General features: G+C 44.5%; 1 protein-coding gene across 1 annotated transcript in view; it reads right to left on the bottom strand.

The window, feature by feature from the left end:
- The window catches only part of LOC124799916 (ATP-binding cassette sub-family D member 3), a 98903-nt gene that overhangs the window by 78358 nt on the left and 6693 nt on the right, over positions 1 to 13852 (bottom strand). Inside the window, exon 2 of the mRNA XM_047262955.1 lies at positions 11487 to 11526. Within this exon, the coding sequence (XP_047118911.1) occupies positions 11487 to 11526 (40 nt within the window). The remainder of the gene's footprint in view (positions 1 to 11486; positions 11527 to 13852) is intronic.

Genomic DNA, 13852 nt, shown 5'->3' with positions numbered 1-13852 from the left:
AACACTACAAATGACAAATGAGTATGTCACCCCCCCCCCCCCCCCTAAGGTTTTGTATTCATACTGATTGGTTTTGCTTACTCATAACTGAACTTCCACTTTCCGGTCTACCCTAGACCTTGTGCTACACTACTGATCAGTTAGTCACCACAACCTACATTCCGAAAACCAATGTAGCTGCAGAAGAAATATTGTCAGTGGGTCATTATCTTTCTGTTTGAACACATATGGTGCAACAAGTAACATCATTATATTGCAGAAAGAAGCTGAAATCTGACATTGGTAGGTTCAGTTGACACTATAACTTTAGGTACAACAGCAGTCACACAATGAATTTCATTCTAACTGTCCATTACAAACAATGGTACAAACCTTTCAGCATACCACAATATATGAAGAAGATGGCCTAGGAAAAAGCTGGAACAGAACCTGATTCTATGGTGTCCATTTCTCTTCACAAACAAGTGCAGGATCTATCTGAAATTCAACACCCATTGTACAAGGGTGTGGAAGAGGTCACGGACTCTCATCTAAGGCAAGCAGATCGAGGTTCAAGCAACTATCAAGGTTCATGTGAGGACAGTTAACAATTTTGCCAATGGCTATGTCTTTCATGATGATAATCCAAGAGCACATTGTGCCCACTTGATGAATACCTTACTCCTGGAGCCAGAAATCCACCAAATGGAACAGAGTGCAATATCTGCTGATTAAAAGTGCGCAGTCCAGCAAGGCATGTGACTCCAGGACCCAACCCAACCACCGACCTACCATACGTTTCAGCAGCTTACAAAGAATGTTGGTGAGGCTGATGTCTACCAACTTCTGGCCAAGATGTCAAGGAAAGGATTAAAGAAACTTCTGTGTGGCTTATTCTTTCAAGTCTTTGACTGCCTGCTCCCCTTGAATATAACCCCACACATAATAACTTGCACAGGGTGGGTTGGTTGGTTGGTTGGTTGGTTGGTTTGTTTAAAGGCGGGAGAAGGGATCAAACTATGAGGTCATCGGTCCCTTGTTCCTAATAAAACAATTCCACAAGTGTGAGAATAAAACGGACGAAACATATAACACAAAACAGAAAGAAAGGAAAAGCCACAAGAATGAAGGGAAGGCAACAAACACTAAAAGGAACAAATGAGGACAAGAAAACAACAGAGGCACTAGAAACAGATGAGAGTAAAACATGAAAACAGATTACAGTGGCTGGCCAACCACGAGAATAAAAAGGGAAAGCCAGCCACTCTGCAATACATTAAAACCTCCATCCTAAAAGCACTAGGGTGGAAGACACAGAGAGACAAAGGATATGCGCTAAAACCTAGATAGAAGTATAAAACCCACTCTCAAGGATAAAACGTAAAACTAAAGCTGCTGTGGAGGCATTGTCACCCAACACCGAAGGTAGCATGCTGGGAAAGTTAAAAGCCTGCCACAGAGCGGCTGAAAGTGGGCAGTCCAGCAAGAGGTGGACGACTGTCATTTGGGAGCCACAGCGACACTGAGTGGGTCCTCATGACAGAGTAGGTAACGATGCGTTAGCCACGTATGGCCAATGCGGAGCTGGCAGAGGACAACCAATTCCCTGCGAGAGGCCTGCATGGAAGACTTCCACACACTTATAATCTCCTTAATGACACACAGTTTGTTGTGCATGCTGTTATGCCATTCCATCTCCCAAAGCCGGAAAACCCTGCGGTGTAAGACAGAACACATGTCAGCTTCGGAGATGCCTATCTCCAGAAGCGGTTTCCGCATCGCCTGTTTGGCCAGCCTGTTGGCAAGCTCGTTGCCAGGGATTCCGACGTGCCCTGGGGTCCACACAAACACCACGGAACGGCGGGACTGTTCCAGGGCAAAGATGGACTCCTGAATGGATGCTACCAGAGGGTGGCGAGGATAGCACTGGTCGATAGGTTGTCGGCTGCTCAATGAGTCAGTGCACAGGAGAAATGACTTGCCAGGGCACAAGCGGATGTACTCAAGAGCACGAAATATGGCCGCCAGCTCTGCAGTGAAAATACTGCAGCCAACTGGCAAAGAGTGCTGTTCAATATGTCCTCCATGAACATATGCGAAGCCTACGTGACCATCAGCCACTGAGCCGTCGGTGTAAACCACTTCAGAGCCGTGGAACAAGTCAAGAATCGAGGGGAAGTGACAGCGGAGAGTGGTGGGTTTAATGGAGTCCTTAGGGCCATGCAAAAGGTCCAGACGAAGCTGCAGCCAAGGCGTACACCATGGAGGCAAACGTGAACGGGCCGCAAGTAGAGGAGGAAAAGGGAAGGACTCCACTTCGGAGAGAAGAGACCGCATGCAAACAGCAATTGTCCGCCCCGATCTGGGCAGCCGATGCGGGAGATGGACTGCAGCGGGTGGGAAAAGGAGACGGTAATTCAGATGCTCAGGGGAACTATGAATGTGTGCCGAGTAACTGGCAAGCAGTTGCGCACATCTGATCTGCAGTGGAGGGACACCAGCCTCCACCAGTATGCTGGTCATCAGACTCGTCCTAAAAGCTCCTGTCGCTAATCTAACCCCACAGTGGTGCACAGGGTCGAGTAACAGCAATGCTGAAGGAGCTGCTGAACCATAAACCACACTCCCATAGTCAATGCCGGATTGGACAAGGGCTCTGAAGAGCTACATCAGCGTAGAGCAATCTGCACCCCAATTGGTGTTGCTCAGGCAACGGAGGGCATTGAGGTCCTGCCAGCACTTCTGCTTAAGCTGAAGAAGATGAGGGAGTCAAGTCAATCGAGCATCGAAAATCAGTCCTAGGAACTGATATGTCTCCACTGCAGTGAGTGGATCATCATTAAGGTAAAGTGTGGGTTCCGGATGAACAGTACGATGCCGACAGAAGTGCATGATACATGACTTTCCAGCTGAAAACTGGAAGCCGTGGGCTAGAGCCCATGACTGCACCTTGTGGACAGCTCCGTGGAGGTGCCGCTCAGCAACAACAGTACTGGAGCAGCAGTACAAAAGGCAGAAGTCGTCTGCATATAGAGGAGGTGAGACAGAGGGCTCGACAGCTGCTGCTAGACCGTTAATGGGCACTAAAAATAGAGACACACTCAATACAGAGTCCTGCAGGACTCCATTCTCCTGGATATGGATGGAACTATGGGAGTCACCAACTTGGACAAAAAAGAGGGCAATCAGGTGTTGCGCCTGGAAAAAGTTGTTCAGATGTCAGGCTCGATGGACACAAGATTATCCGTGCGACCCTGGCGGAAGCCACCCTGACATGGAGCCAGCAAGCCACATGACTCCAGGACCCAACCCAACTACCGACATACCATACGTTCCAGCAGCTTACAAAGAACGTTGGTGGGGCTGATTGGTCGATAGCTATCCACATCAAGTGGGTTTTAACCAGGTTTGAGCACTGGAATGATGATGCTCTCCCACCACTGCGATGGAAAGACGCCATTGCACCAGATCCAGTTGAAGATAATGAGATGATGTCACTTGTAGTCAGATGAGAGATGTTTATCATCTGGCTGTGGATGCAATCAGGCCCAGGAGCTGTGTTGGGGCAATGTGGAAGGACATTGGGGACCTCCCACTCTGCAAATGGGGTGTTATAGGATTCACTGCAGCATATGGTGAACGAGAGGACATTCCCTTCCAGCTGCCATTTGAGGGGGCGAAAGGGTGGGGGGTAATTCTCCGATGCAGAGGCTCGAGCAAAGTGCTCAGCAATCGCGTTTGCGTTGGTACATAACTCGTCACTTATGGTAACACCGGGGAAAGCTGTTGGGGTCTGGTACCCGAAAAGACGTTTGATCTTTGCCCAGACTTGGGAAGCCACGGTGGAGACGTATCTCTCCCAACACTCCTCCTTCCGTTGTTTGATAAGGTAGCGAACATGGGCATGGAGCCATTTAAAGGCTATTACGAGCTCAAGGGAAGGGTGCCGCTTATGCCGCTGTAGAGCTCACCGACACTCCTTAATTGCTTCAGCGACTTCCGGCGACCACCAAGGGACTGCCTTACACCTCAGGCACCATAAAGAGCAAGGAATCGCATTTTCTGTCGCAGAAACAATTGAGCTAGTCACCTGCTCAACCATCACATCAATGTTACCGTGTGGGGGAGATTCAGCACTAACAGCAGAGGTGAAAGTTCCCCTGTCCACCTTGTTCAAAGCCCATCTGGGCAGGCGTCAGTGCACCTGATGCTGGGTCAGTGACTGGAAGATGGGGAAGTAGTCACTACCGCACAGGTTGTCATGTGCTATCCAATGGATAGATGGGAGAAGTCCTGGGCTGTGAATTGATAAATCAATGGCTGAGTAACTACCATGAGAAACACTGAAATGTATGGTGGCTCCAGTATTTAAGAGGCAGAGGTCAAATTGTGAAAGTAAAGTTTCGACATGTCTGCCTCGGCCAGCAAGCATGGTACTACCCCACAAGGGGTTATGGGCATTAAAATCTCCCAGGAGTAAGAAAGATTTAGGGAGTTGATCAATCAGTGCAGCTAATACATTCACGGGTACTGCACCATCTGCAGGAAAATATACACTGCAGACAGTTATTTCCTGCGTCGTCCTTATTCTGACAGAAACAGCTTCAAGAGGGGTTTGAAGGGGCACATGTTTACTACAGACCGAGTTTAGGACATAAACGCAAACTCCACCTGACTCTTGATTATAGTCGCTACGGTTCCTGTAATATCCCTTATAGGCGCGGAGGGCAGGGGTCTGCATTGCTGGGAACCAGTTTTCCTGGAGGGCAATGCAGATTGCAGGTGTAAAACTTTACAATTTCCGTAGCTCAGCCAGGCAGTGGTAAGATAACGCCGCAATTCCACTGGAGGATGACATCGTAAGACTGGGAAGGCATGGAACATTCAATGAGGCAGTTTACACCTCAGAGTCACCTGCTGCCACCGATTTATCGCCTGAGCAGTCTATATCCATTGTGTCTGAGAATCTGGCAAGACCTAGGTCCTCAGCAGATGCCAAAATCTCCACCCCATCCTCAGCCGCAGAGCTTGTAGGTGGCAGTGGTGTGGGTGCCACCGCAATTTCCTTGGTCTTAGGAGTTTCCTTTTTGTATTTCTCTCGCTGCTCCTTGAGTTTCCCTGGCTGGGAGGACTTCACTGGCTCGGTCTCTGGGACTGAGGGTGAGTGTGAGGCCCTACAACCAGCTGCTTTTGGGCTCTTCAGCCACTGGCAGGTGTCGTCTTTCCCACTAGAAGAAACCTGGGAAGGGAGTGACCCAAGGGACCCCTTCCTAGTGAGAGAAGCCAAAGAAGACTTACACTTCTCCAGCTTATAAGTGGGGGAGAGACGTCCCTGATGTTTGGGGGGGGGGGGTGTTTGCTCCCAAAGCAGGTGGTGCAGCAGCAACAGGGAGGGAAATACCCCCACCATCAAGGGGGCACAGGTGTAGACTTCCAGCTCTGAGAGGTGACCTGGGTTGGCAGAGCTGATGGTGCCAGAACTGTCGCAGCGGCGGTGTAAGACGATGTCGTACGCACAGGATGCAGGCGTTCAAATTTTCTCTTAGCCTCAGTGCAGGTCAGTCTGTCCAGAGTCTTGTACTCCATGATTTTCCTTTCTTTCTGGGGAATCCTAGAGTCAGGCGAGCAAGGCAAATGGTGCTCTCCGCAGTTGACGCAGATGGGAGGTGGGCCACACGGAGAATTGGGATGTGATGGGCATCCGCAATCTCGGCTTGCAACACTGGAGGAACAGCGTGAAGATATCTGGCCGAACTACCAGCACTAAATGCACTGCATCGGGGCAGGGATATAGGGCTTTACATCACACCGGTAGACCATCAACTTGACCTTCTTGGGCAATGTATCACCCTCAAAGGCCAAGATGAAGGCACCGGTGGCAACCCGATTATCCTTCGGACCCTGGTGGACATGCCGGACGAAATTTACACCTCGCCACTCTAATTGGCGTGCAGCTCATCGTAGGACTGTAAAAGAAGGTCTCTGTGAAATATGATACCCTGGACCATATTTAAGCTCTTATGGGGTGTGATGGTTACAGAAACATCCCCCAGCTTGTCACAAGTGAGTAACTCCCGTGACTGGCCAGAGGTTGCTGTTTTGATTAAGACTGACCCAGATCTCATTTTGGACAAGCCCTCCACCTCCCCGAACTTGTTCTCTAAATGCTCAACAAAAAACTGAGGCTTCATTGTCATGTAAGATTCCCCATCAGCTCTCAAACATACAAGATGCCAGGGCAAATAAGATCCGCTGCCATCCTTAGCCTGACGATCCTCCTGTGGTGTGGCCAGGGAGGGAAACAATTTGGAGTCATACTTCTGTGCGTTGAATTGAGCTCGTGATTGCTTAGAAACTGCTGGTGTTTCACCACCAGAAAGAGATGATGGCCTACGCTTCATCACGTGTCATCCGCCATGATGCCACCCACTCCGAGGAGGGGCCGTCCCCATGGGCGCCACCCATCTGCAGCAAAGGCCACCTGGCAGGATGACCATTGCCGGGAGTCCCGATGCCCCAAGGGGATGGGCATCTACCCCTTGGCATCAGTGGGGAGTTAACAGTGCAGGCATCAGTAGAGCGATCCCTGTGTGGTCAGGGGGCTACAACCAACAGGGTACATGGCAGCCCCACCACAATGGACTGGCTACCGTGCTGGATATCAGGTGCAAAGAAGTCCGTGGTCATCGTCGACGCAGAAATCGACACTGCATAGTGCATGGTGGAAAATGCACCCACGAAAGTATCCTTGCCCAAAAGATGGAGAATGGGCAGGATTGTAATGTGACGACGAGAAAGTGGGCTAAAGATCTCAATGCACGATGGACACGATGCACCTTGTAAGGCACCCTTCCCCAACTGGCTCGCTCTTAGAGAAAATTTTGAAGAAGGGAGGTCAAACCCTACAGGGGTCCATCACATAAAGGCCAAAACATGTGAAACTCCTTTTAGTTACCTCGCACAACATGCAGGAATACCTCGGGCCTATTCTAACCCACGGACCCACAGGGGGGACTTGCACAGGGAGCAAAATCAGTATTGTGGTGCTTGGATGAAGATGTGTTCAAAGAAATCTCTCTCTCTCTCTCTCTCTCTCTCTCTCTCTCTCTCACACACACACACACACACACACACACACACACACACACACACACACACACACAAAATATATAGAGGGAAAAATTCCACATGGGAAAGATGATGAGACTTACCAAATAAAAGCGCTGGCAGGTCAATAGACACACAAACAAACACAAACATACACACAAAATTCTAGCTTTTGCAACCAACGGTTGCTTCGTCAGGAAAGAGGGAAGGAGAGGGAAAGATGAAAGGATGTGGGTTTTAAGGGAGAGGGTCTCGCTGCGATGGAGCATTTCCTTTCACGCCGATCACCTGCCACCCTACCTAAAACCTCTTTCCTCATCACCTTAGCCAGCTTCATCCTGACCCACAACTTCTTCACTTTTGAGGGCCAGACATACCAACGATTAAAGGGAACAGCCATGGGCACCAGGATGGCCGCCTCGTACGCCAACCTATTCATGGGTCGCTTAGAGGAAGCCTTCTTGGTTACCCAAGTCTGCCAACCCAAAGTTTGGTACAGATTTATTGATGACATCTTCATGATCTGGACTCACAGTGAAGAAGAACTCCAGAATTTCCCCTCCAACCTCAACTCCTTTGGTTCCATCAGTTTCACCTGGTCCTACTCCAAATCCCATGCCACTTTCCTTGACGTTGACCTCCACCTGTCCAATGGCCAACTTCACACGTCCGTCCACATCAAACCCACCAACAAGCAACAGTACCTCCATTATGACAGCTGCCACCCATTCCACATCAAACGGTCCCTTCCCTACAGCCTAGGTCTTCGTGGCAAACGAATCTGCTCCAGTCCGGAATCCCTGAATCATTACACCAACAACCTGAAAACAGCTTTCGCATCCCGCAACTACCCTCCCGACCTGGTACAGAAGCAAATAACCAGAGCCACTTCCTCGTCCCCTCAAACCCAGAATCCCCCACAGAAGAACCACAAAAGTGCCCCACTTGTGACAGGATACTTTCCGGGACTGGACCAGACTCTGAATGTGGCTCTCCAGCAGGGATACGATTTCCTCAAATCCTGCCCTGAAATGAGATCCATCCTTCATGAAATCCTCCCCACTCCGCCAAGAGTGTCTTTCCGCCGTCCACCTAACCTTCGTAACCTGTTAGTTCATCCCTATGAAATCCCCAAACCACCTTCCCTACCCTCTGGCTCCTATCCTTGTAACCGCCCCCGATGCAAAACCTGTCCCATGCACCCTCCCACCACCACCTACTCCAGTCCTGTAACCCGGAAGGTGTACACGATCAGAGGCAGAGCCACGTGTGAAAGCACCCACGTGATTTACCAACTGACCTGCCTACACTGTGATGCATTCTATGTGGGAATGACCAGCAACAAACTGTCCATTCACATGAATGGACACAGGCAGACAGTGTTTGTTGGTAATGAGGATCACCCTGTGGCTAAACATGCCTTGGTGCACAGCCAGCACATCTTGGCTCAGTGTTACACCGTCCGGGTTATCTGGATACTTCCCACCAACACCAACCTATCCGAACTCCGGAGGTGGGAACTTGCCCTTCAGTATATCCTCTCTTCTCGTCATCCGCCAGGCCTCAATCTCCGCTAATTTCAAGTTGCCGCCACTCATACCTCACCTGTCTTTCAACAACTTCTTTGCCTCTACACTTCTGCCTCGACTGACATCTCTGCCCAAACTCTTTGTCTTTAAATATGTCTGCTTGTGTCTGTATGTGTGGATGGATATGTGCGTGTGTGCGAGTGTATACCTGTCCTTTTTTCCCCCTAAGGTAAGTCTTTCCGCTCCCGGGATTGGAATGACTCCTTACCCTCTCCCTTAAAACCCACTTCCTTTCGTCTTCCCCTCTCCTTCCCTCTTTCCTGATGAGGCAACAGTTTGTTGCGAAAGCTTGAATTTTGTGTGTATGTTTGTGTGTCTATCGACCTGCCAGCGCTTTTGTTCGGTAAGTCACCTCATCTTTGTTTTTTTTATATATATATATATATATATATATATATATATATATATATATAAGATGCTGTAACTTACCAAACGGGAAAGCACTGGTAGATAGACATAACAAAAAACACACAGTAAAAAACACACAAATTTGTGTGTGTGTTTTTTATTGTGTCCATCTATCTACCAGCGCTTTCCAATTTGGTAAGTTGAGCATCTTTATATGAGAGAGAGAGAGAGAGAGAGAGAGAGAGAGAGAGAGAGAGAGAGAGAGAGAGAGATGTTGACGAAAGCCAATGGCTGAAAGCTTTAATTATGAGTCTTTTTGTTGTGCCTATCTGCGACTCAGCATCTCAACTATATGGTGAGTAGCTACTTTCCTTCTCACAATATTGTTACGTACCATTGTTTGAAATCTTATTTTATTATATATTTTATAAATAATCACACTACATACTGCAAACTAACTACTATGACCAAACACACAGATAACTAAGCATAAGAAACAAAGGCAAATTTCCTTTTCAAACGGAAAAGTTTCTGGTTCAGTTTTTGTAGTGAGTCACAGTGTCATCAAAATGGCAGTCATGACTACCAAGTACTAGCCACAATAGCTAGACCTATTGGTCATTAAGAAATTACAGTATCACAGTTGTCAACTCACAGACTCCACAGTTGCAAGTTTACAAAGAACAAGCTATCATACTTCAACCTAATGATGACATCAGTTGCTAATTAATGGAAAGGCAATCATGATTGTTACAAGAAACACTTCATCTGTCTCTGACACTATTAATAAGAAGAGGGGTCATGCAATGGTAGAAGAAAGTATCAGTGTGACAGACAGAGATAGATAGTTGGATGCGTGTTCCATTGATCAATCGCATGATACCGTAGCAGTTAAGATGAGGAACGTGTCAAGTGCATAAGAAATACGGAGTTAAAGGTAAATATTTCTATTATTTACCCCATTCCTTAAATGGCACAAAATGCATATACTATATTTATTGATTTCTGAAGACACTTTAATACCTGTAGTAATCCAACGTTTCTTTGAAAAGTGTGTGGTGTTACATTTAGTAATTTTCTTTGGGAAACAATGTTCAAAAAGGGATATAAATTTATAAAGTAATATGTTGCATTTACCATTAGCATTTGTCTCATTGTATACGTCTCCCCAATTAACATTTCTTAAGCTTTATCTGAAGTGCTCTATAGGTACTGAGTTGAGCGACCTCGAACTTCTATTTAATGGTTTCCGAACTGTACACTCTGTTAGGTTTTGTAAGTTAATCAGTTGTGCATCATGGTCTGACAATCCATTTACCACAGGGAAAGCAAGTGTTTGTTTTACATCCTCTTCCTGTACAAATACATTATCTATTAGTGTGCTACTGTCTTGAGCTATATGTGTAGGAAAATTGACCACTGATTCTAAGTTATATGTTTTTAATAACATTTCTAGTTCACTTTTCCTATCAGAATTACTTAGAAAGTTTACATTGAAATCACCGCAGATAACTTCATCTTTTTGTCTGACAGACAGCATAATGGGGAGTCAAACTCTTATGAACAGCTCCCAGTTTCCTAATGGGGTCCTGTACACTGTTGTTACTACCCATACTACGTTATCTATCTGAAGTTCACACGTACAAACCTCAAAGTGCTGATCAACAGAAAATTTGCTTACTTCTACAGTTTTGCATTTATACCCTTGTTTTATGAAAATGGAAACTCCTCTTTTATCCATCCTAGATCTACAAGTGTAAGATGATAAATTATACCCACTTATACTGACACTATCCATGCCCACAGTTACATGGTGTTCAGACAGATTGATATATTCTATCTCACTCTTATTTTTGAGATCATCTAAACACACTAATAGCTCATCTACTTTATTTTTTATTCTCCTGATATTTTGATGAAGTAAGTTGATACTGCCCTTAGCTTTACCCCTATTTACTGTACATGAAGTTTCTTTTATTCTATTTATCTTGATTGTCATCTGTCTGGATTTCGACTTTAACCTAAAAAACCTGTCTGCCTGGATCCATTAACCACAGGGGTGATCCCTGTGTGCGACTGTGGACCCCCTTACAGTTTCTGTTAATAGAGAAGCTAACTTATTTTTTCCCGCCCTATTCAGGTGAAGGCCATGTGTAGTGTAGTCCCATTTTATTTAATCTGAATGGTGGATGTAACAGACTTGAGTGTCTTTCAGTAATAACAAACAAATTTAGAAGTTCCAGAGGGGCAAGTGACAAGAGAACAAACAATATTATACAACCATTTATTGTAGGTTTGCCTTGTCAAACAAGAATTATTGATGATCAGTAATTGTTTCCTTATAGGGGATATTGTTTTGGTTATCTCCAACACCACGATTAGTTTCTTCCTTTAAATCACTATCACAAAAATGACAATAATATAATCATAAAAAACATGTAAACCCACAAAGCTTTTACTCACCTCTCCGACAAAGTATTGAATTTGAGCTTGCTGCGTGTTTCTGAAACAAAAAGAAAGCAAGGCTTTGTTTAATGGTACACAAAACACAGTACAGTTCTTTAAAGTGAGGTATCTGGAATCTCCATCATCCTAAAGGGTACATTATTATTATTTCTATTAACAGCTCTTTGCAGTACCATGTTTCCTGAAGGGAGATAACACCATGCTACATGTGAACCCAATTTTCAGGGCAAGTTCAAATTTGTATAATCTAATTCATCACTAAAACTGAACAATACTGCTTTAAAAAAAGTTTGTTTTGGTTTGAGAAATGCAATGTTAAGATTGAACACACGTGTTGAAAATTAAAAATAGAATATTGAAGCGGAGGAGGGACAAGACCACGCAACTATGACTTTGCTGAAGTAAATTTTCTAAATAGTTCGTGAAGTCTTCAACTTGTGAAACACAAAGAGTAGTTTTACATAACAAAATTATGAAAATTCATCACAAAACAGCATGACAAGATAACACTGCAGTAGACCTATACTATTTCAAGAGACAGTATTAAGTAAATTCAAAAGTGAGTCCTAATGTCAAATACACCATGTGGTAAATAAAATTTTAACCTTTGGAAAAAAGAATATAGTCAGTCTGGTTAGCTACTTATTGGAGTAGTGGCCTAATAAAAATGGCAAACTACTGATCAACACCTTGAACTTCGTTTTCAGTTACTGAAGGAAAGCAGAAGCTGTCCACAACCCAATGGTTGATTGTCAATTGCTTTAAAAGGCATGGTCCTACTGACAGTGGTATGCCCTTGCCTACCATCAACCTCTGAAGGGGTTATCCCCAAGCAGTATACTAAGGACTCAAAAAATTCAACTTCACATTTTTCATGTACAAAAATAATTGCCCGAGGTGGCAAGTGACATAACCTGTGACCAGCTGAATACTGAGACCCAAATATCTGGATTTGTAATCTGGCATTTGTAGGAAAATAATGCTAGTTCTGAAAACTGTGAAGAGCTGATCAAATACTTATTCAGGGTTGCAAGTAAAGTGTAAGATGCATTAAAGAGTAACCGTGGTCACAATCAAACAGCAGTAAACAAACATTATTCCAACTAAACTACAATTCTCCTGTCGTGATCATGATTAATTTTAAAAAGCAGAACAGGTGTAGGATTGCTAGAAAGCGTGCATGACAAATAAGCAAAGATAAATACAATCTCCTTCACATGCGTATAAGGCAGTATTCGTATCTTCTACAAATTATTCAGGCACAATTCATAACATGCAAATCACACATAATATACCTTTCTTTAGGCTAAATAAGCAATAAGTAAATAAATTGCCAGAATCCTGAAAACCACACTAGCACAGATGGTAGGCTAAAAACAACCCTGCATCATTTACACATAAAGTACCAAGTGCTTATTCGTATCTGTCAAGTTACTTGTGGGGAACGGCACCAACTGTATTTCTTTAGGTAAAAGTTTTAATTGCAGTCAAAGACTAACATAAAATATTTGAGTCGTTAAACTGGTTTGACTTACATGATTTTCAATAGCCCACAAACAACTCTTGGCATAAGGCTGCTAAGTGCAAAGAATCATTCGTACACTATTGAATACGTCTGATGGTCAAAATCAATTTAGCTAGTGAAATATTTTGTTTGAATATTTTATTCTAATGATATTTATTGTTTGGTTCTCTTTTCATTCATTTTTACAGCACACTCTGATCTATACACATGACAAATATCTCTCCAAGTCCTTGAACACTCAAAAATCTTTACTCATGAATGCAAATACTTTAAGATTAAAGGAGACCACTCACTGAAAATTACAAGCATCACGCCACTGGCAGACACAGGAAAAGTCTGAAAGCTAGCAAGCTTTCATTTTTTTGTGTGCGCCTATTCACAACTCAATGCTTCTGCTTTTTGGCGAGTGGTATCCTTTAATCCTACAGTATTTACATTCTACAAGAACTTTTTTAGTCATGAATGAAATGTTCTCATCAAAATAACTGCTCCAACATTAAAACAGCACACACATTAAGCAACACAGTTATTTCTATATACTAAAATACTAAATGGATTCAGGAGTAACAGATCCTGTCCAGAGCAAGTTCTGAACCTTTAACAAATAATTAGATATATGACAATATCTAATAAAGATTGCACTAATAATTGTTGTTTTTCAGAAAGGCGTATGATTCAATGGACAAACTCCCTCCTCACAACACTGAAGGAAATTGCAGTAAAGAGGAAAACTCCTGAAATAACTACACAAATCCTTACAAACACAATATCTAAAGTTAAATTTCTTGGAACAACTTCTAGTCCCTTGCAAATTATATTAGGAGTCAGGCAAGGAGAC

The sequence above is a fragment of the Schistocerca piceifrons genome, chromosome 1 (genome assembly GCF_021461385.2).
Source record: "Schistocerca piceifrons isolate TAMUIC-IGC-003096 chromosome 1, iqSchPice1.1, whole genome shotgun sequence".
NCBI classification, from domain to species: domain Eukaryota; kingdom Metazoa; phylum Arthropoda; class Insecta; order Orthoptera; family Acrididae; genus Schistocerca; species Schistocerca piceifrons.
Note: the sequence above shows the minus strand (reverse complement) of the source record. Positions and strands in the feature narration are given on the sequence as shown.